The 22,880-nt window shown below is 40.0% G+C and overlaps 1 protein-coding gene across 1 annotated transcript; it reads right to left on the bottom strand.

Annotated features, from left to right (window-relative positions):
* Positions 1-892: 892 nt before the first annotated feature.
* LOC141801128 (aldehyde dehydrogenase, mitochondrial-like) lies at positions 893-21,708 on the bottom strand. The gene is made up of 13 exons (XM_074684061.1): positions 21,459-21,708; positions 17,981-18,085; positions 15,511-15,651; positions 15,300-15,379; positions 13,497-13,608; positions 8,286-8,414; positions 7,943-8,056; positions 5,267-5,369; positions 4,685-4,869; positions 4,443-4,607; positions 3,673-3,830; positions 1,760-1,874; positions 893-1,145 (listed from the first exon to the last, which is right to left on the bottom strand). Exons 1-13 carry the CDS (start codon positions 21,702-21,704, stop codon positions 1,113-1,115), a joined length of 1,686 nt encoding a protein of 561 aa, XP_074540162.1. The 5' UTR covers positions 21,705-21,708; the 3' UTR covers positions 893-1,112.
* Positions 21,709-22,880: the final 1,172 nt, after the last annotated feature.

The following is a 22,880-nucleotide window of genomic DNA, read 5'->3' as shown; positions in this document are numbered from 1 at the left end:
TTTGGCTGCTGTCTCTTTAAGGTTCCTCAAACCCCCCTTCCCTCTGATTGGTCAGCCCTCTGGAGGCCTGTCAGGGGCAGAGCTATGGGCAGACCTTGGTGTTTAAGGCCCTCCCATCCAATGTGTCAACTACCAAGAAAACCTTGCTGTGATGACCTCATCATTTCAGAAAATCTTCAGATCTTGTGCTATTTGTAGAACGGAGCATTTTAATCAGTTTACAGACAGATTCAGGATCTACAACACATGAAGAGGCAGAAGTTTAAAACAATCTACACGTTTACTTTGAACCTCCAGTCTTGCTACTTTATATCCATCATATTTATATAGAATAGTGGGATACACTCTCTTTTAACTAAACTGAGGGAAAAGACAACCACAGCTGATATTGATATATTAAAGCAAGTTATTTTACAGAGAAAAGGAAAACAAATGTCAGAGTAGGACAACTTAATTGATCAAGTTTAAACATTAAACCAACACAACCTTCAGTTTCTCTGAGAGGTCTGAACCATCACAACAAATTTGACTTCCTTCTTCATCAGCAGCTCCACAAAGCTTCATACAGGCTCAGGGTTTGTCAGCGTCCTCCTTCAGCTCTTTGGTCAGGTTTTGGTACATCTACTGACAGAGGTCATATAACCTTTGTCAAGCTCTGCTGGCTGAAAGATGGAGCATGTTTCACCCATGACTGGTTAAAGGTACGGTAAATCCTTTGGTGCCTTAATGGATGGATTAACATCAAACTGATCGTTTCCCTTGAAGAGAAGGTTAGATAAAATGAAATAGAGACTGCAGAGTGTCTTTGTCACACAGAATAAAGAGCTTTTATCGTGTTTTCAGCTTTTAAACATTTCCTGTAAATGACAGAGAGATGACAGAGCGAGCCCAGTGCACCAAATATAGGTATTTATTAAGAAAGATAAAGACTTTAATAATTACAATGAATCAGGTGAAATCAAAAATACATGAAGAATGATCATGAAAAGAGCTTTATGTTTGGGTATTTATAACTTCAGTGAGGAGTAATAAATCAATATGTTCAAAGTAAGATGCTGTTTTTACTGTGATCATGTTAAAGCTCCTCTCACAGCTGCCTCCAGAGACGGAGCTCACGAGTTCTTCTGTGGTACCTTGATGGTCACCTGATGAAGACAAAAGAATTAAAATATCTTTATGAGGAAGATAAGTTCGTGTAATGTATCATCAAGTATCCCTTACTTTTATTTATAGGGTTACACTTTTCATCACCTCTAAGGGCCTGTGCCCACTAACTGCTGCTGCAGGTAAGAAATGCCATGAAACACACATTTAGGAAACTTCTCTTTAACTAGTGCTGGTAACAAAATTCTCTCATCTGCTTCCCCTGGATGAAACTATTTAATGTGTTTAAAATGCTCTGTTTGCCTAACATTTGGTTGCATTCAGTACATTTCCAAATCAAAAACAGCTAGTAGAAATCATGCCATAACAGCAAATGTACCCATAAAAAAGTGTTTAGTTTCTGCTCTGAACAAGAACTGAAGAGATTCTTTCAGTACTAATAATGAGTTTCTCATGTTTGCCCCACTGGGCATTTTGGCAGAGGATATTTTTAACTGACAGGCAACTAAATGAAAAACTTGTGAAATGCTGGTAGAAATCACGTAAACACTGCCCCCCACACTCACACACGCAGAAGTTAGAGCCTAAAACACACCCTGTCCATGGCAGCAGGTACAGCCCTCTCTACATGACGTGTACTTTAAACGTGTGTTACCGTTTTCACTTCTGTGTAGTTTTCCAGGCCGTACTCCCCGAGCTCTCTGCCATTTCCTGAAGCTTTGTATCCTCCAAACGGAGCCTGAACCCCGAACACATCATAACAGTTAATCCTGAGGAGACAAACACAGAAACACAGAGAAATGACATTAATAACACATAAACAATGATAGGTTAATGTGACTCATATGAGCCTGGTGTAGAGTTAACACAACATGAACAGCAGGTCAAAGCTGGAAGAGCAGAAAAACAATCAAAAGTTACTCAAAAAGCTTCAAAATGAAACTAAATTATTCTGTTTAACCAGATATTCAATGCTGTGAAGACTACAAAATTGCATTGATCCCACTATAAAAACTCCTATTCTTGTATTTTATCACAGGTCAGGCTGACAGAGCAGTTCAGCCAGAAACACACCAACACAGAGACCGTGCCGGTCAGTCTAATGTGTGATTATCAGGGAGTTATTGTGTATTTTAGTTTTAGTGAATCTTTTAAAAAGCAGAAACACAGCTGTTGAAGACATGTTAAATCTCACTGGATGTGTGTTGGTGATTCCATACCGTAGCGTGAGTCAACAGAGCAGCGAGTGTGTGTGAGTCACTGGTTCACCCCATTTCATTTCAGAAGCTATTTTTAAAACTTCATGATCACTTTTCAAACACTTTCCGAACCTTCACCCAAGTAAACAGCTGATCTCCTCTCACCTTACGGTCACACCCTGAGGTCCTCAGCCAAGAGTTTACTAACCTTCATGATCCAGTCTGAGGGCCACAGGGGACTGGATCCTTCAGTCAGTCAGAGCCTCACATGTTACTTAACCTCTGTAAAATAAATTTCACTCCTTCACTGGGTCAGGTTTTCTTTCAAGAGTTTAACTTGTTTCACTCATTTATCAGTGGGTCTTAATAAAAACTGAAGTGGCTGGCCTGAGTTTTAGAATTTTTATCTCACTTTTTTGAGATTTTATCTATTTCCTCTTGATCTATTTTCAGTCCAATCTGACAGTCAGATTGGTGATGCAGTTTGAGCAACATTTGGTGCTTTTCAACTGCAGGAACTTCCCCCAGGAACCAGTATTCTTTTGAGGAACTATGCAACCTCAAAAAACTAGGATCTACATTTAGTCCTGGAATTATTTTGTACCCCCATCCAGGGGGTAGTGTTTAAGTATTAAAGTGTCAACAAAATCATCTGCAGTGAAATAAAATGTGATCTAAACCTGCACAGGCTGAATCTCCCCCATGCTAACGGGCAAATCACAATATCCTTTTTTGCTGTCTCACTGCCCTCTATCGGTCTGATGGTGTAGTGCAATTACTTTAATTTTGTCACAGGTCTGATTTACAGAACCTCTACAGGACTTTGGGCTTCGGTTGAAACACGGACAAAACTGGGCTTGAGGAACTATTTAGTTCCTGGATGAGTCCAGGTGCTATGAGGATCTCAGTCTGTGTTGATTTGGAGCTCCCTATGGACAAAATAACACCTTTTATCTGTTTTACCTGTCACTTTGTGATGCTGCTGGTTTTGTCTCGCACATGCATTAACCATCAGGTAAATAACTCTGAAGCATTGCTTTAGGAAAAGTTAAGAGTCTGTTTCTGAAGTTTCGTTTGATCACTTTATCTAACACCAACCTCAGCTGCACTGAATTCAAGGATTGTAAGTGAGATAAATCTTCTCTTGAATGGTCTTATTTTTTTTGCAGCTCAGTTCCTGTTTCATACCCAGACAAACACCCCAGACAGTAGCTTCAGTCTGGTTTTCTGCTCATTTTATGAACAGCTCCAGAAAATTCACACATTTACTGTTAGAGGGGGAAAAAAGGTTGAACCGACACAAACAGGCTGCTGATGGGGAGTTCAGTATTTGTAGTTTAACTGTGTTAATCTGAGTGGGGACTCCTACCAGACTGTTCCTGCTCTCAGCCCGTTGGACACGTAGTTGGCCTTGTCGATGTCTTTGGTGAACACAGCTGCTGCCAGGCCATATTTAGTATCATTGGCTCTGGTCACCACCTCCTCCAGATCTTTAAACTTCAGGATCTGCATCACTGGGCCAAAGATCTGCAGGAGGAAGGAAACGAGACAGAAAATAAGCTGAGATTAAATACTACAACTCTCCAGACATCATTCAGAGCAAACAAACAAACAGCTCTCACTGGCAGACAGGCGGTGGTTCTGGGGTCCAGAAATATTCTGTTATATTCTCACCAATACTTCAGTCAGGAAAAAAACAAGAGCTCTTTGGAGACCACATTATGTTAAAATGGGGCCAATGTTCAGGCTTTTTATTCTTTGTGGCAGCTGCAACTCAGTCTGTGTGTAGACAAAAAGTACGGTGGGTGAACTGGTAGCTGGAGAGGAGCCAGTTCAACATCTGGACACAGCTGTGCAGCCCTTTGACTGAGGCCATGTCCACATGTAGCCAGGTATCTGGGAAACTGCACATATTTTTATACATTTAGGCCTGTCATCCACACATGACTGCAGTTTAACGTCACTGAAAACAATGTCAAAGCATGTTCACAGAGTCCTGTTTGTGCATGTTTGTTTCAGCTGATATGAGTGAAGTATTTAATCCCTCCTCTGGATTAACGTGGCACAGGACTGTGACACCCCTGCTGTCTTCAAAGTGACCCCCAGTCCTTCTGTTGGACCCTTTTCATGCTGTCTTACCTCCTCTCTGGCGATGGTCATGTTGTCCTGGACGTCCCCGAACACGGTGGGCTGGATGAAGTACCCTCTGTCTGCAGCCACTCCTCCTCCACACATCAGCTTGGCGCCCTCTCTCTTCCCGCTGCTGATGTAACCCAGGATCTTGTTAAACTGCTCCTGGTCCACCTGCACAGGTTGTTCTGGTGTTAAATACCTCTGTGAATCACAGAGTGTGTGTTTTTTCTTCTGTGTGTGTGTCTTACCTGTGGGCCCTGCTCGGTCTTCAGGTCAAACGGGTTTCCCACCACTCGTCTCTTGGCTCTCTCCACGCTCCGCTCCACAAACTCGTCGTAGATGTCGGCCTGGACGTACGTTCGAGAGCCGGCGCAGCAGCACTGACCCTGGTTAAAGAAGAGAGCGAAGTGGGATTGCTCCACGGCATCGGCCACTGAGAGAGGAGATAAAGACAAAACAAGAACTTTAACATCCTGAAACAGAGAAAGAGAAACTGAAAAATTATGTTTTCGTTGACAGGTTTAATCTGGTTTCTGAGCCCTGGATTAATCAGTTAAACCCTGAAAGAGGGTAAAAACTAACTTGAATAGAGAAAGTTACGAGTCACAACATGTGAGATTCATGAGTCACTCTGTCACCACAGACCTCTGATAGATCAGATTTCACATTAGATCCCTCTTTCTTAAATAAATGTCCTCCTCAGACTTCTACTCATAAAGACAGAGTCGAGCAAACTATCAGATAATGGATACTTCATTCTGTCTGAACAGGATACAAACAACGTGCTGAGCAGCATCTTGCAGTTCAGGAGGCACAGACAGAATACGTACGGTCGGCGTCAGACAGGATGATGTTTGGACTCTTTCCTCCGAGCTCCAGGGTGACTTTCTTCAGGTTGCTGCTGCCTGAGGCCTGCTGGATCAGGTGACCCACCTGACAGACACAAACCGGGACAGATGGACAGACAAATATTGGTACCAGCAGCAGAGGATGTGCTATAAAAACTACAGTTGTTCACTCAGTGGCTTGTTTTTTATTCACTGTAAATCTAACTACTCAGCGATGGTCCTATTCAGTCTGATGCATCTGACCTGATGGAGTTATTTATCAACAGGTGGGTTTAATTTGACTTTTAACAATTTCCTGTCTCCAACTTTTGTTTCCTATGAGAAAATCTTGTTTCTTATTTACATCTTTTGCAACTCAAAATGCAGTATTATTATTATGGTTATGTATACCACTAGTTTCTGGGATATACATCTGATGACCACTAATTCAGCCTCTGACAGTTTTTCTTTGTGAATATAACACTGGGTAACACATTTTTTAAATTAATTTTAAGCTTTGAAACTAATAAAACAGCATAAGACGAAACAGAACTGACAACGGTATGTTCATGTTTACATGTTAAAGAGAAAAGCAGCACAAATCCTCTTGATTTCTGCTATGCTAGCTTTCTGTTTGCAGATATTGATAGTACTGACCTATTGGGAGCTGATCCCACCTCTCACTGTACTGTCTCAATTGCGACTGCACAAACAAGTTTCAATGTAGCTGTAGTTATGTCCAAATGTGATCAGCTGACAAGTCTTTCTACAGCTAATTAGTTAATTTTGCTTATCTGGAGGGTGAGCTGAAAAAACTTGACATGCTAGAAAAAAACGGACTGTAGTTTTGGAATCAGCCAGTTTCAGTTTTCATCAGCATAAAAATCTAACTCAACTGATTTTTTTCAAAATTGTTCCTCAGTGTAATGAGTGATAAAAAAATAAGAAGTGACGACCCAGACTTTATGGTTACTTAATGTGTGTAACTCTATAAGATATTCTGACTGTCGCTGTTTAAAGTATTGGGTTTGTTTTTTTGATTCATCATCTATCAAATGTGTTTCTTCAAAGCTGAAACCTGCAGAGCTCCAGTCCAAACTTTAACTGTTGGAGTCTCCAGGTGTGTGGCAGTGTGCTTTACCACCCAAACTGAAATCATCATCAGCAAACTCGAGCTGAAACTCAGATTCAGTTTTCCTCTTACTTTTCTAAAAATAACATTATTGAATCAGACTTTCCTTTAGGTTGAGATAACAATTATATTTTCTTGAAACATGTTGAATCAAAAAAATTTTTGGACTCAGTCTCCTGGACTGACTCTTAGATTTACTAAGCAGATCTCACCAGTGCTCATCATTGAATTCTGTTTAACAAAGCTGGTTTGTTTTCTCTGGCACAGATCTGTGACAGGAACTGCACAAACTCAAAATGTTATTTTTAGAAGAATTTATCTTCTGTTTGTCCCGTAAGGATCAATGGACGGTTGCGCCAACAATCAGTGGATGAATGAAAGTCTCACAGCCCGCAGGAGCTGGAGCTGGAGCATGAACTGTAAACATGGTTATGTAACGCTGACTCTGTTACTCAGCACTGTAAAAAAAACACACAGAAGCAAATCTGTGAAACCGGAGAATCATTATCTTAAGTACCTCTAGTTTCTGTACACAGCAAAGCAGACCAACACAGAAAAAACTGAAACCACAGCAAGTTTTATTTTAAGTAATAATGTCTTATTAGACTGTTTATGAGCCACATTAAGCTGAAAAGTCCACAGAAAGACAAAAATTGAACAAGCAAATAGTCTGTTCCCACCGGCAGATTTTTTTTCAGAAATTCAGGCCTCATTTTTGTCATTTTGTATCTTGCACTTGTTATGTGAATGTGGCTCATATTAAGTCTAATAAGGCAATTTTTTAATAAAAAGAGACAAACTCATATTTAAGATTTTGTAGTGCACACTTGTATCTTTCTCTTTAGATCTCTTAGTGGGCATTTACCTCATGACACTCACTTTTAAGGCTCTGAAGTTTACTCTGCGTTTGGAAAATCTGCATGTACTCGTTGTGTTCCATCACATGGGGTTATCTACGACAGACTCTGAAAATGGACACTTGTTTTTCTGCTGGACATTTCAAGTTGATTATCTCAAATGATTTCATATCAGTGAGCTTTGGTCCTTCAGGTTTACTTGGGTTAACTGTTTCTCTGCATCAATGTTTATTTAAGAGGAGCCTTCATGATTTTTAAGGCTTAAAAAATCATGATAATAATGACTGATCACTCAAGTGTCTGCTCTCCTTGTGGTCAGATTTGTCTGGAGAAAAGTTTGGTTTTGCAGAACTTTGAGTTGTTGATTCTCCTGTCTACAGCAACTGTTTTGTTTTTGTCAGGTCGTTGTCTGTATTACATTTGTCATGCAGCTATCAGGGATTTCCTTGCAGCAGTTTTCTGTTTTTAGATGCAGTAATTTGACCTAACACGTTTCTCTGTCCTGATCAGACCTCCTACCCTCACAGCCTGCTGAACAACTACCATCTAAACATGTTTCCTCTGATGATGTTGCTGATTTGTACTGTCCTCCCTTGTATCCATAAAGGTGTCTTTAGGCTCATCTTTTACTCCTCCTGTGTGAGCATCATGCCACTTTAATCATTAACTAACATCACAGGCTCTTCCTACCTCTGTGGAGCCAGTGAACGCCAATTTATCCACGTCCATGTGCTTAGCGATGGCAGCTCCAGCTGTTGGCCCCATACCGGCCAGGATATTCACAACACCTTCAGGAAAACCCACCTGAAAACACACCAGCAGCCATATTTACAGTCAGCACTCAAGGAGCAGAGCATGGATAGGCTGTGCATAACAAACTCCTTCGACATATCTGCAAACACAACACCACAAAGATCCGCCTGTTTACGAGCATTAGCCTCCATCTGAGCCATGATCCACTGATAATGATGAAGACATGAACCTCCCCATGCTTTAATCTAACTACTGACAGATGGATGATGATGAGGAGTACCTCTTTGATGAGGTTGGCTACGTAGAGCGCTGTGAGAGGTGTCTGCTCCGCTACTTTCATCACCACCGTGTTTCCTGTGGCGAGGGCCGGGCCCAGCTTCCACGCCTGCATCAGGAGAGGAAAGTTCCACTGCAGAGAAAAAACAAGTGGATGAAGAGTGAGTTTCATTCCTGTTCTGCTATAGCTTATCAGAGACTGGCTCACACATGCCTCAACACATGCCTAAACCCTTAAATCAGCCTCTGTCTGAAACACTTTGTTTTAGCTGCTGTCTCTTTAAAGCTGCCCGCTCCACAAACCCTCTTCACTCTGATTGGCCAAACCTCAGGGCAGAGCTATGGGTAGACCTTGGTGTTTGAGGCTTGCCCCTGTTGCATGAACCAGTTAGGAGATTATTTTGTGTCCCGAAAGATCTTTTGTATTTTTTTTTTTTTTATAGAATGGAGTGTTATGATCAATTAGAGACAGATTACAGAGATTTCACCAACATAAATGAAGTGGTACTCTGACTTGCAAGTCCCAAACTAACATAGTTTTTGAAATATGAGGAGTCTCCCAGAAGACTTTAAGTTTTGAGTTTTGCGTTGAGCTAAAATTTGTGCAATGAGCCAGCTTTAGATACGGTTAGTTCGCTAATGCCAGAGTGAATGCAGCAACATCCCCCCAGCATCCCACTCACATAACTTCAAGCAGTTAGCTCAGAGTGGGAGTGTCAGTGTAGTGCTTGCAGTTCTTTTCCAAAAGTTAAAAAAAAGTTGTGACAGTGAAACATTTGCATAACTCATTTTAGAAACATTGTGAAAAGTAGGACGACACAGACCTCATTGGACAGGTTTTTATCAAAAACATGCACCTCTGTCAGCATCTTCAAGTCGCCTGATTTCTGTAGTAAATACTGTACGTAATACTTAACAAAACCATTTTATTGCAGAAAATTCTATTGTATTTTTACACAATATTCCTTATTTATAAGGACATTTTCTAATTCTTTTTATTCTTAAAACACGTCACAAAAAATGACGATGTTTCTTGGAGGTCCATAATGGATTAATGGCATTTCAATTCATTTCAATGGGGAAAAACTGATTTCATCTACGAGTAGTTTGAGTTAAGAACTCCATCACAGAAAGAATGAAACTCATACGTTAAGGCACCACTGCATGTACGGTCTGAGAATCTTCACATGTACACTAAGAACATCAAGCATTGTGACTTTAAGTCCATTTTTAAAATATGGGAAAGTAAAACAACTAACATGAGAGGTTTTCAAGACTCGTACATCAGTGATCCGTTACTGTCTCCTATAACTAAATGTTGATCTAAAGTCATCACAGAAATAAATGTCTCCTTTTATCTGCCTAGCTGCATTTTACTGTTTACAGAAATCCACATCAAGATCTGTTTTCACCTTTTTAAAACTGTTTTCACTGAGGGCGCGGTCACACTGGCCATCCAGACCGTGCCTTGCTTAGGCACGACTGCCCCCGCTGCAACGCTGTTCCCCCACTTTTGAGTACGGCCAGCGGTCACACTACCCCAATATGAACCAGACTTTAGCAGGTATCACACCTGTGCATGGCCCATCTACGTCATCGTGAAGCGTCTGTTTACATGAGGCACTATCTCATCAGAGTCAGCACAATGACATTGAGAGCACTGCTTCAACTTTAGAGACTTTTGGACTATAGTAATTTGTTTTCGCCCGACACAGCCCTCTAACACCACCCCTTTATTTAAAATGATTGTCGAGAGATGCGCTTGCGGCGATCATACATCAAGGATCCCACGCGCTGTCCGCGTGCTTGTGTGCGTGAAGCATACCGCGCAGAAGCCCAATTCTCGGGCACGGTTTGTCGGTGTGACTGCATCCTAATTTTTTTCATTGTCTTTATTTCTGTCTCTGCATCATGGCTCATGATCCTAAGAGGATTTGTCTTTTTACTCTGCCTTTACTAATTTAGTCCCCACCACCTTTGATCAGAGACCCTGGTTACATACTCTATTTGTGCTGGGACTGACCCCACAGATCAGCTGATGTGGTTATGTATCTAAGACACACCCCTTCGTGGGCCATGTGAGGGGATTTCAGGCCCAGGGGCTTGTTGCTCCAGCTCCTTAGAGGCTATGTTTTTCAGAGTCCCACAAAATGAAGAACAGATTTTTTCTCTGCCCATACATGCTCTAGTTCTCCTCCAGGCTTTCTGGATCCCAGCTTCAGGGGAAACATGGCTTCTGTGAGGCCATTTGACTTTTCTCTGGTGGTTACATAAGCAGGAATAACATGCACATTTTAACATACCACCCAGAAACACACTGCTGTAAATGTGGCTGACACACTTCACATGAACGGAGCAAAGTAAGCAACATACGACTGCAAGCGTGATGAGTCTACCACTATCATATTTTAGAGGCAGGTAAAAAATAAAGCAGAGAGAAAGCAGAAAGTAAGGCCTATCAGTCACTTCCTCATTATTTGTGGTCGTTAGATGTGATGAAAACATCTCCTGAAACTAACTTTTTACCCTGATTTGTCCCTGTGTGGTGTGTGACAGTTTGGGATTTGACATTTTAGCTCCAGCCCTGATGAGAGAGTGATGATAAAAATAAAAATGAACACATGATTCAATGGTACAAGCTGGTATCAATTTTTAGTCTCTGTTGAAGTTTGATGTCGGGAGCAGCTGAATGATTGGTGGGTAGAAGTTTCTACAAACTTCTCTGCCTTCTTGTTGGTCTGCAGCCTCTCACCCTCTAAGGGCCTCAAACTCACAGCCCGCACATAGCGGTATCAATTTATAGAGAAATCTGGCCTCCCACGCTCATGGCCTAGTCCTTTGTGGGGACCTGGGAAGAAATATATGATTTATGTATAAACACTTGGCTCACTTACAACGTCTTCAAAACATTAACACTCTATGTCCCTTTCAAAGGCCAAAAGAAAATTTGATGTCAGGCACAGAGTGTTTCAGGAGAATGATAATTTCTGTGGACTTCACACCAGCCTCATATGCAAAAAGAGAAAGTTGCTGTTCTTAAGGAGTATAACCTCACGCAGCATCATTCAACTAAACATGTGGGGCATTATGCAAAGCACCAGGGAGATGAGCGGATACGACAAGCTGCACAGCAAAACAAAGAGCCACACTGAGGGTTTCAACTGGCACCTCCTTCAGAGCAAATTTGACCCAGCTGTCTAAGAAGAATCTCTCAGAAGTCTGACAGCAAACATTCAGCCTGAAAAGACAAATATGGCTGTAAATTATATTTCATGTGGAGAAGAAGAACAGCTTTTTCTTTTTTGGGGGGAGGGCTGAAGTAACTCCTTTGTGCCAAGACTGGATGCTCAGCGGCCCTTGGGTAACGATGTTGAAATGCTGAGTCAGCGTTTCAAAATACTTAACTTTTTGATCTATTCAGCTTTTTAACAAAAATTTCCCCCTTTACCATGGAAACCTTTCACCTCACACAGGTGTTAATGATAACTAATCAAAACATTCAGGAACAAAGACACACTTTTGTTTAACTTATTCTACTCCCATCCTTATTTATACAACTTTTTCCACAACTAAAACTACTCTAACTGCTTCCACTTCTTCTTCTACTACTTAAACCTCTATTTCTACTACTTTCACTATTTCTTCTGCTAATCCATTTCCAGCTCCTTTTCACTGCTTCAGGCTTTTTCTCATTTTCCGTCTTCAACGTCAGCATTTCAAAGCATTTGCTGCAAGGAAATGCAGTTTCCCTAGTTTGAGTTTGAGACCCCTGCTCTAAGCTGAGAAACCAAGAGGCTGCAGATTCTCCTCTGGGGCCAACTTTGTCAGGATTTTTACAAATAAACTCAAACCTTCGATTAAAAGACAAGACAAGTAACACGCAGCTTTAAAATGTGAACGTTCCAAAGCAACACAGAGGCCTGTAAGTATGTAACACATGTGACACACTGCTTTACGTTTCACCGTATGGGATGTTTATCAGACGATGAAAGTATGCAGTGAACCGGCGACTAGTCAGACTGAAGCTCATGTCCCTGGTCCATGTTATTTCCCATCAGCTCACATTGTGTGGGCTCAGGGGTTAAATTAGGTTAAAGTAGGGGCGAGCATTTCAAGCAAAGATACTATCTGAAAACTGCTAAGCTAACTTTTTGCTAATTATCCGAATAGTTTCCTCCACGCCTACAGACATAAGATGATTGAGATAAGTTTAATGACTGTGTGAAGTTTTTGTTGGCAGGTTAGACAAACAAATAATTTGATCTACACATAAATACATTCTAGTTTAAGAGAGCAAAGTTTGCACTTAACCTCATTTTGTATTTAAGTTCCTCCAAGATCGGTTTTTCTCTCAGTGCTGAATCAGATTTTCTTTAAAATAAACTGAACTGATGATTTCTCATGCTCATTAAATTTTTGTGTTTTTTTGTCATTTAACGACTTAAAGAAAAAGCTTTAAGTTCCTACAAACACCATGGGGAGGTGATATATCAAAACCAGGAGCTGCTAAAAACAGCTGAAAGTACGGTTTTAAGATGAGATACTAGCTGCATAAACCATCTATTACTAAATGGTTATTTAGATAATTAAGAATCTAGACTCCTCCCTCCTTCAGAGGCTTCAAATCTTCACTGATTACATTGAGTAAAGCCAAAGGAATGGAAACCCCAAAGTTTACACATTACGCACATTATATTACACATCTGTAAGTCCAAAGCCTGGGATTATTTATTTATTTGTTACTTGTTAAGCCTGGATAAATCCAGGCTCTTATTCAGGAGGAATGCACTTATCAGTTGCTTGCATGCAAAGCATAAAAGTTATTTCATGTGTGAATGGGTGTTTATCTCTCAGTCCATGCCTCCCCAGACCCTGGACCGCTTCCCAGTTCAGAAAAACAGCATGTCCTCAGACAACCCTCTCCTCCTGCTCCTCCTCTGTGCTCCACTGTGAACACAAGATTCATCAACTGACGTGTTTGCAGAGCTGATTGTGGTGCATGAACATACCACCAACAGGATATACAAGCAGAGCTAGATTAGAGGTTTAAATCAGGACAATACACCACCGGTATAAGGGGCTGCTCTGTGTTTTTGTGTGTGTGTGTGTGGAAACTGGTCGCAGAAACTATGTCTCCCCAGAAACTTCCAGATGTCAGTCTTATCTAACTCGGACAGTAGAGATAAGGCTAAATGCTTTGACTCCTCCCCCTCACCGGTATGATCTGTCCACAGACGCCGATGGGCTCATGTCTCGTGTAGCAGAAGAAGTCTCCATCGATCGGGATGGTCTTTCCTTCCCATTTGTCGGCCCAGCCTGCGTAATACCTGAACAAAACAACACAACAATGTGTACAAATGAGTACAAATCTGTACTCCAGTTTCTTTAATAAGTTGCTTCCTCTGTAGCCATTCCTGTGGTAGTTTGTCAGGGATTTGAACACAGTTGAGGTTTATTGGGAAAGCCTTCTTTTTCTTTTAGCAATGGTCTGTGAGAATCAATGAATTCCTGAGGATTAACTGAAGAAAATGGTGCATAGCAATAAAAGCACGAAAGCAGCAAGTTACTTCCCAACTAGTGAAACAAAGTGAGTGCTATGCTGATCTTCATGCACCTGTATAAATAAGAAGGCACTTTGTGAATGCTGTCACAGAGAAAAGGGTCGTATCATGTTGGAGTTTCAGGGTGTGTCTGCTCAGTATCAAACAGTGCATTAAGCCTCCTGTCCTGCGCTCTCTCTGCGTCTGTGTTTATTGCACAAGAATCAGTGGATGAATGAAAGTGTCACGGCCTGCTGGAGCTGGAGCTGGAAACACGGTTATACAACACTGATTGTGTTACACAGCACTGTAAAAAAACACTAGAGCTGAGCTGAGATTCATTTTCTTCAGCACCTCTAGTTTCTGTGCACAGCAAAGCAGACCAACACTGCAAAAACTCAGAGATAGAATTCAGGTTTTACTTGAGCAGAAAATGTTTTATTAGACTTAATATGACCCACATCTACCTGACAAGTCCAGAGAAATGTCTTGTTTAATGGTAACAGAAGACAAAAACAAATTGCCCTGAATTGCTTCAAAAAAGTTATCAATGGGGTCAGAAAAATTGTCAAGATCCCTGGAAGAGTAATATCTCAATACCAGAAAATATTTTTTTCCTTACCCCACTGCATGTTTTTTTCTGTATTTTTTCTCCTTTTTGTACGTTTTTTCAAGCAATTTTAGGCTTTTTTTAAGTATCCTATAATCAGACATCTGGCCTTGTCAGGTAATAATGGCTTGTCTTAAGTCTAATAAAATAATTTGAAGGGGGTGACCCAGCAAAATTCAGGATAAAATATATTTAATATTTTTTACTTAATTAATTTAAACTTAAACCTAAATTTTCTTACTTAAGTATACACTATTTGTGTGTACATGTGTACACATTTCAGTCCTCATAGAAGCGTTTGTTTGTGACATTATTGCTTCCTTTGTAACCCAAAATGAAATCTGATTGTAAGATGTTTCTGAAGCGTCATATACAAGTTAAACTTGAAAAGGACCAACTCATCTTAACTGGTAATCTCTGCAAGTTTGTTCTGGATGGCAAACAGCAGTATGACCTCTCTCAAATCAATGTCAAGACCATGCAACTTCTCTGACAACAACAGAAAGAAGTTTGTAAACACACAAAAAGTCTCAGGAAGGAAAAACAAAACCTCAGGACTGAAAACTGGAGGGTTCAAAAAAGACTGATTGAATGAGTAACTAATAATTTATGAATAACTAAATAAAAATAAATACATTTCTAGTCTATTTTCAAAGACAGTAACACTTTCGCAGATAATCTGTTTAGCAGTGTACTTCACTGATCTCTTATTAATGAGATTAAACTGAGATTAAAGCTGGTCATTCTGCCAGACTGAGGCACCAAGTGTGAGTAAGACACAATGTGATATCACATTTCAAGGAACGGCAGGAAACACACCTGTGGTTTCACCTGTATGTATGTGTGTGTGTGTGTGTGTGTGTGTTACCTGAGACATTTCACCACATTGGGCAGATCCACGCTGTAAGACACAGCGTACGGCTTCCCGTTGTCCAGAGTCTCCAGCTCCTGTGGAAACGTCACAACAACAGTCAGAGCTGAAAGGCCACATTAACACCTGCTAGCAGTCAAATATGTGAGCACACCAGAGGAGACAAATAAAAGACGTCCTGTTTGATCTAACATCATGAATGACTCACAGCCAGGTAGGCAGAGTCCCGCTCGATGGCGTCGGCCAGTTTCAGGAGAAGCAGGCCCCGGTGTGAAGCGTCCATCCGCCGCCATGGTGACCCCAGCTTGAAGGCATCACGTGCTGCTTTGACAGCCTTGTTCACGTCAGCCTGGGGGAAAAGAACAACATGAACTGTGTGTGCTTGTGCTTTCAAACGGTCTGCAGGGACTGTCTCTGAGGTAGATCAGGTGTTCTGGAGAGGCCAAATGAAACAGGATTCATAAATCAATTTATAAAACATGATTAATAACAGCTTCTCTGTAGGGCTCTCAATGCAATGCTGCTCTAAAACTTCAGATCAAACCATCTGTCATTTCCTGGAGAACTCAATCCGTCTAGAGTCCACAAAGCAGTGTTTAAAGACTGTCACAGGGAAAGATAACGAATGCTTGGTCATACCATGACTCAGCAGGACTGACTCTCCAGGAAATATGTTACCGGGATTAAATCCAGGAAGCAAACAGCCAGTTCAGACCTGCCTTTTTTTAACGTAGAGATGAAAAAACCATCAGCTGAATGTATAAGTGTGCGTTTCATCTTCAACAGCCTCAACAGTGAGCTGGCCTGAGAAATATTCTATCTTTTTATTTAACCTTTCTTTAACAAGATAAACCCCACTGAGATCACTTTTGCAAGGGTGACCTGGCCAAGAGGTCAGCAGCAGACATCATAATATGAGTACAATGTCATTAGAAGAACAATTAAAACAATACTTTGAACATAGATTAGAAGTAAATCACCGCTAAAGTGTTGGAAGTGAATCACAAATTTATAAACAAAAGCACTGGTCCATAACCCACATATCTAACCTCCTTACCTAAACCCCTTTAACCCCAGCTTCAGTCATGAGTGGAGCAACCTTTAGCTTTTAGAGCTTCTAACAAACATTTCAGTCAGTCCCTGACAAGCCTCTCACGTCTCCTGATTGAAATCTTTGCCCATTCTGGCGCTGAGCTGAACCTTTGAGCTGTTTCATTTGTTTGAAACCTCATTATAATGCTTCCAACTGGTCTCTTCAAATGTTAAATTAAGTAGAAATCCTCTTGTACCCATGCTCATCAGGTGTGATGAAATAATCCCTCCTCTCTGCTCTTGCCAAAGCTTCTTTATCTTTCTCATGATTGTAACTCACAGTAAAGCAAATGAAGGATCATTACAGAGTTGATAAAGGCTTAATTATGTTTTAACTCCACTTAAGGTCATAAAAACTGCCATAAAGCTTTAATAACAACAATACCAAATGAGGGTTTATTGGGTTAACTGTGACATAACTATCATGTGTTTTTATGTACCATCAAACTCACAAAGATGTCATCCAAAGCTGAATCTTTCTCTCTAAAAATACTTCAATCAACAAATCATAAAAAACTTCGCAGGGTTAAATATTTCTGATTGCAACTGTAGCTGCACCAGAATTATTCTGAGAAGTAGAGTCTTTGATGCTCTAATCCCTCAACCTCCATCGTTTACATTTATTGAACTAAATGTTCAACTAAAAAACACTTTTTCCTGTCAAAGAATCATAAACAGGCATTAAGTTTACAAGACAAGAAAACACCAAATAAACTGAGGAGACAATCTGCAGGTTTGAAAACTCAAACGCACTAATGTGAAAACATTTTTTTTTATTATTCAGTTAAATGCTACCATAACTCTTGGTAACTCTTGTGTCCTTCTGTCCCCACTGTGAACTACAGTCAGACACCTGTTCAGGAGTTGCACACGGAACCATTCAGTTCACCAGAATAAAAATGTATTTAATAAATATGTTCACGCCGAACACTGCCTCTGAGAATCTGTAAATTACTTCCAAGAACAGAGAAGTATAGAGGCAGACCTTGTTGGACGCGCTGGCTTAATGAAACAGTTAAATTGTGACCCTTGTGTACAGGGTCTCAAATCATGGGATTCAGGAGTTTTGGGTCTATCTTTGCTGGATTTGTTTGTTAATGTGTGTTACAAGAATAATTTTGTATCAAAAATGGAAAGTGAACCAGCTGTTGACCAACAACTTCCATGTTCTGCAAAACAAAACTATCGCTTCTATTTTGTAGTAGTTCACCTCTTTTTTTCGAATAGATTTTGTCTTTTTCTTTTCTGTGTTGAAAACAGAGTCTTCACTCTGTGTGTAGAAACTGGAAATCACAGTCTAATGAACAATCTAAGAAGTGACCGTGTGTTTGGACCTAAATTGTTGTGAAATGTATACCTCTCGTCAGCTCTGTCCTCCAGAAGAGAAGAAAACTACTTTTCAAATGTTTGTTGAGTTGAGGTGGATCCATAATTTCTGATGCATTCAAGGAAGCCAGGAAATCTAAATGCTAATAGTCTTTCATCAAGCTGAGTTGAAATGTCAGAACCAGCAATGTTTTTGCAGTGGATTGTGTTCTGCCTGCTTTTGCTCTTATGCATGAATGCATGTCTGTGTGTGTATCTACCTCGTCAGCCTCTGCCACCTCACAGATCACCTCTCCAGTCGCTGGGTTGATGGTGTGGAAGGTTTTTCCGCTCACTGAGTTCTGCCACTCGTTGTTGATGAAGAGCTGAAACATTCAAACATCTCATTAAAACACATCTTTCACTGAGATCAAAGAAAACTGTTTCATTTAACTTTCAGAGAAAATAAATCAACAAACTGAGCTGTTTTTACTTATTCATGGCCAACATTTCCTTATTCTGGGTCAAAAATACCAAACTTCTCCACTTGCTGAAGCTTTCTATTAAGCTGCATCTCTTGTACAAAAGACACTTCGTATTTTAAGTTGATAACCTTTGTTACTATTGTTAAGAAAAGTTTGATGTTGTTTTACTGACACGTGAGACAAAGTTCAAGAACTACAATCTGGTAACGGTTTCTTTAATCTTCACATCATCAGTAAACAAGAGCTTTAACAACACTCTGGACCCAGTCCCTTTGCCAGGTTCATGAAAACGTTTTTCATGATGTTTCTCCATTTACTCGATCATCACACTGACAAACTGCTCTGGCTATGCCGTATGTCATCTGTGCTTGTTTACATTCAGGTAGTAGAGTGTTTAAGTATTCAGGCAGCAGACATTAACCAGAGCAGCCTGGACTGGTGGTGAGTAGCTGTGCAGTTTGTACACAGCATGTGGCTGGTATTTCAGGCCTGAAACATGACAACAATCAAATTTTGTAAACTCAGTTTGTAGTGTAGAAGTATAACGTTAGTAAATCCTGGTTAGGTCCTGCCAGCTCGTCTACCAACTCCAACCTCACTAAGCAGGTTTAACACATCCTAGATCTTCATTTTATTGATAGACTCTCAAGTTTGAACAGACCACTGCAGAATAACTACTGACTGTGGGTTGAAATGAACATAATCACAAACAGCTTAACCCTTATTTTGGCCTGTGCTCATTCACTCTCCTGTGTGGTTTTCTTCTCCTCTGTCCTTTTCCTTTTTGAAAGTTCAGCTCCATAACTACAAAACTAATCTAAAAAATCATTTTCTTTGGAAAATTGACAGATCTTGCTTCTCATTGCTCAAAGAGTTCATTGTATTCATTCTACATCTCTGTACCTTATATCCAAACCCGTACATGTTTACTTTCCTCTGTTCTACCTTCATGTCCAGCTGAACGTATTGTAAAAATTAAATTAAATTTTCATAGGGGTATAGTGATATATATGATAATATAGTGTATAGTGATAATAAAGGAATTTGAATCAGATCCTGAATCTGCTGTAAATTGATTTTTGTTCTTTTGGGAAAACCCAACCTGACCACAGATACTGAGAAACAGCATTTAGAAAGAACCTATTATGGTGTCGATCTTTTCATTTTCACTTGTGAATTATTAACAAGCAAAAACATAAAAATGAGAATACTTCAAGACCAGGGCTTTATTGACTCAGAAACAGGTGATTGTTGTTGATGTGTTGTTGTTTTCTGCAGATCTACTGGAGTCAGACTGCAGAATATAATGATCTTAAACAGTAGTGCAGCCCCTGCCTGGTCTCACACAGCGTGGTAATGTTAACTAAAAGATTGCAGAGATGGGAGTGTCACACTGAACTTCTTTACACACTGTTATCTGCTCTCAGGTGACTCCTGTGACCTGAGCTGTTACATCATAACCAGGGAGAAGGTGAGTGAACCAGGAAAGAGCAACATACATCAGAAACAAAGACATTTCAGTTCAAGATGATTCTGATTTGCTTGCAGCTTTCCAAAAAAGGAGAGTATCCCTTAGGGCTCAGGAATTGAGCTACACAGATTTTTAGACAACTTGACATAGTTACAGTATCCCTGTATGTTCTCCACTTTACTTGCAAATTGAGACATTTTAACTAAAGCTAGCTTAGAAACATACTAGAATCAGCTCTACATTATACACGAATGAAAAGGCCTGGATGCCTCTTTGTTGAGTTAATAAACAGACTGTTTTTTACATAGTGCTTTGAAATTTGAAGGCTCATGTGCCAATAGCTTGTATCACTGAGGAAGTAGCTAGTAGACATCTGCTGATATCTAAATTATAACACTGATAGGGGAAGTGTTCAACTGCACGCAGCTTAAATCTGAAAGTACATGTGAAACTTGTTTTTTCTCTCAACCTCCAGATGAACTTTCTGACATCTTCCTGTTTGTCCCACTGTACATATGCTGACAAGGGACTGACCCTCACTGAACTTCTCTGCAGGCTGCACAACACTGTTTTAATACTTCTTTCTTGCTAAGAAATAAAGACAAGACTAAGGCACTTGGGTAGTTTGTCGTGCTTTATCATAAGATAAATTCCCAACACACCTGTATTTCACAGAATAAGTTCTCTCCTCATACTCTCCTACTCCTCCCTGTAAGCCATGGTTTTTGAACATACTGGTGCAGCAATGAAGCATTTGAAGAATAAATCTGAGGCAAGATCTTTAGGTGCGTTTCATCGCATTCATCTGATTCACAAATCAAGACTTTGGTTAGAGCTGCTTTACTTTATACATAAAGCTTTTTTATCTCTTCTTACAAAAATAATGAGGATTTCCCACTTGTAGCTATAAATACAACTGGTAACAAATGTATGCAAAATGTATGATGAATAAGGATAGAAAAATGAATATTTTGAAAGCCACAGTCAAAATTCTGCAGTCAATCTTTTTATACTTCAGGCTCATTTGAAGCTGAAATCAATACCTAATTCGTCGTCATATAATTACAATATAACAATCACCTCATGTCGTAAATGCACCTGAACTATGGCAGCTATTTTGCACTTTAACCTGTTTTGCACTGACTGAAGGGCTTTTGCAATTTCGTGTCACTTGTTGAAATGACAAATAAAGTTCTATTCTATTCTATTCTCTTCTATTTGTTGCAGTTCTACTTTTATACCATCCAAAGCTGACATGTTTGGTCCGTATTTTTACAATATAATGTTCAATATTTTTATTTATGTTTTTTTTTTTTTTTTTTTTTTTTTTTTGATACAAATGACCTCTCCATAATGATATTGGCCAAAAAAATTCAGACAGAAAATATTAATTTCAAATTTTAAAATGACACTTTTGTTTAAACAGAGACATATATCTAATGTGAATGGGGGTGAAGTGCACGGGAAACACAAGTTTACCTGATGTCTGGATTTAGACATTTTGATATTGCTCATTTAACCTGACAGGTAGGCTATGGGACGTGGTGAGTGGTTTGTTGTTGCAGAGTCATAACGGATTAAACCATAGGAGCGCCTGTGAATTAGTGACCGTGCACAACTCACTCAACAGAAGTGCAACTACTCTAACAGCGCCTTTAATTACAATCCCTGCGTTTGAATTCGCAGAAAATTAGGAGATGAAATGTTCTGCAGCGTATCTGCACAAACACTTGTTGAGTGCGCAGTTGGCCAGTGTCCAGTATGTGGACTCCTGTGATCGTGGGGCTGTCGTGTGCACCGTACCTTGTTAAAGTGGATCTCTGGTTCCGTGCTGGGGGCTGGGATAGCGGCTGCAGAGAAGTAACGGGCCGACAATCGGCTGCTCAGCCCGGGCAGAGCCTTGGAGATCACGGTGCGGAGCATGGTGTGTCCTTCCTCGCAGACAGCAAACCTCACACAAACAGGATCCGTGCGGACGGACCAGGCCGAGGCAGGCTGGGCTGAGCTCGACTGTACGCCCCGCCCACGTGGGGGGTCGTCATCGACCATCTCCGACGTCACGTGACTGATTGGTAACAGAGCGCGGGATTTCAAGCAGCGGGTTCCAGTTAAAATTATTTTATATATATATATATATATATATATATATATATATATATATATATATATATATATATATATATATATATATATATATATAGTCTGTTTTGCAGTAAGACGGTGTTGTAAAAAAAAAAAAAAAAAAAAAAAAAAAAAAACACCTGCCTCAACTTTCAGTTTTAAAGAAAGATTAATAAGTGGTTTATAGGGACTTAAGTTCATTTTTCTTACAGGAACAGTTACCTGTAAAACAGGTTTTACCTACATCTTGGAGTGACAAGATTCACCTGTGTTTCACTTCACTCGTGTCAAACTTTAGTGTTGTTTTACTGTAGCTGCATTGTGGGAAACAGTATGCGTGATATATTGGACCCATGCATACTGACAATTTTTCCAGATCAGTAGGCCATTCTGGTATCTTTGGAATTTTACATACTAGACACTAATTTTTCACCACATAGACACTTGTTTGATATATTATACAAGTGTTTATATAGGTGGTATAGAGAGCAGCCAATCGCCCGTTTTCTTGAGATATATCAAATGACAGATGAAAAAAAAACAAAGAAACTGTCTTACAGCTAGCATTTGCAAGGCAGGTGGTCTTCTACAGAGGACCATCATTTTATTTTCTGGGTCATCATAACCTGACAGAGTCATCACAAAAACAACACCAAACAACATTTGACAATACAAGATAATCAGATCTCATGAAAACATCAACAACTGATGAGCCATCAAAGAAGGAGAGTCTGTAGTAAAACAGAAAGAAGACAGGGAAAACACATTTGGTGCACTGAGCTGGTCTAGGCAAGATCTCATCCCCGCCTACCAAGGCTGTGTGAAGTTATGGTTAAGAATTGATTATTCTATTTTATAATTCTAAAACTCCTCATATTGAAACTGCATCGTAATTAGAAGAAAGTAAAAAATGTCATGAGTAAAAAGTGTCTTGGCCAAGATAACTGATGACAATGACAGCTTGACGTTATGATCTGACACTAAAATACATTCAGATATAATACAGATATCTTACCGTTCATAATAAAAAGGAATTCACAGTGAGAGCACATTATGAATGAATATCTTAAATAAGGATTGCAATAGAGAACAATGAATGTAGAC

The sequence above is a fragment of the Halichoeres trimaculatus genome, unplaced genomic scaffold (assembly GCF_033239565.1).
Source record: "Halichoeres trimaculatus isolate MK-OKI-2021-1 unplaced genomic scaffold, fHalTri1.1 fHalTri1_scaffold_12, whole genome shotgun sequence".
Taxonomy (NCBI): domain Eukaryota; kingdom Metazoa; phylum Chordata; class Actinopteri; order Labriformes; family Labridae; genus Halichoeres; species Halichoeres trimaculatus.
Note: the sequence above shows the minus strand (reverse complement) of the source record. Positions and strands in the feature narration are given on the sequence as shown.

Bases quoted from the DNA above. Each gene is read 5' to 3' on its own strand.
- LOC141801128 (XM_074684061.1), bottom strand. From the start codon at position 21,704: ATGGTCGATGACGACCCCCCACGTGGGCGGGGCGTACAGTCGAGCTCA. The intron at 18,086-21,458 runs GTACGGTGCACA...TGAATGTTTCAG, and splicing joins CAGAGATCCACTTTAACAAG to CTCTTCATCAACAACGAGTG. The intron at 13,609-15,299 runs GTAACACACACA...TGTTTTGTTCAG, and splicing joins AATGTGGTGAAATGTCTCAG to GTATTACGCAGGCTGGGCCG.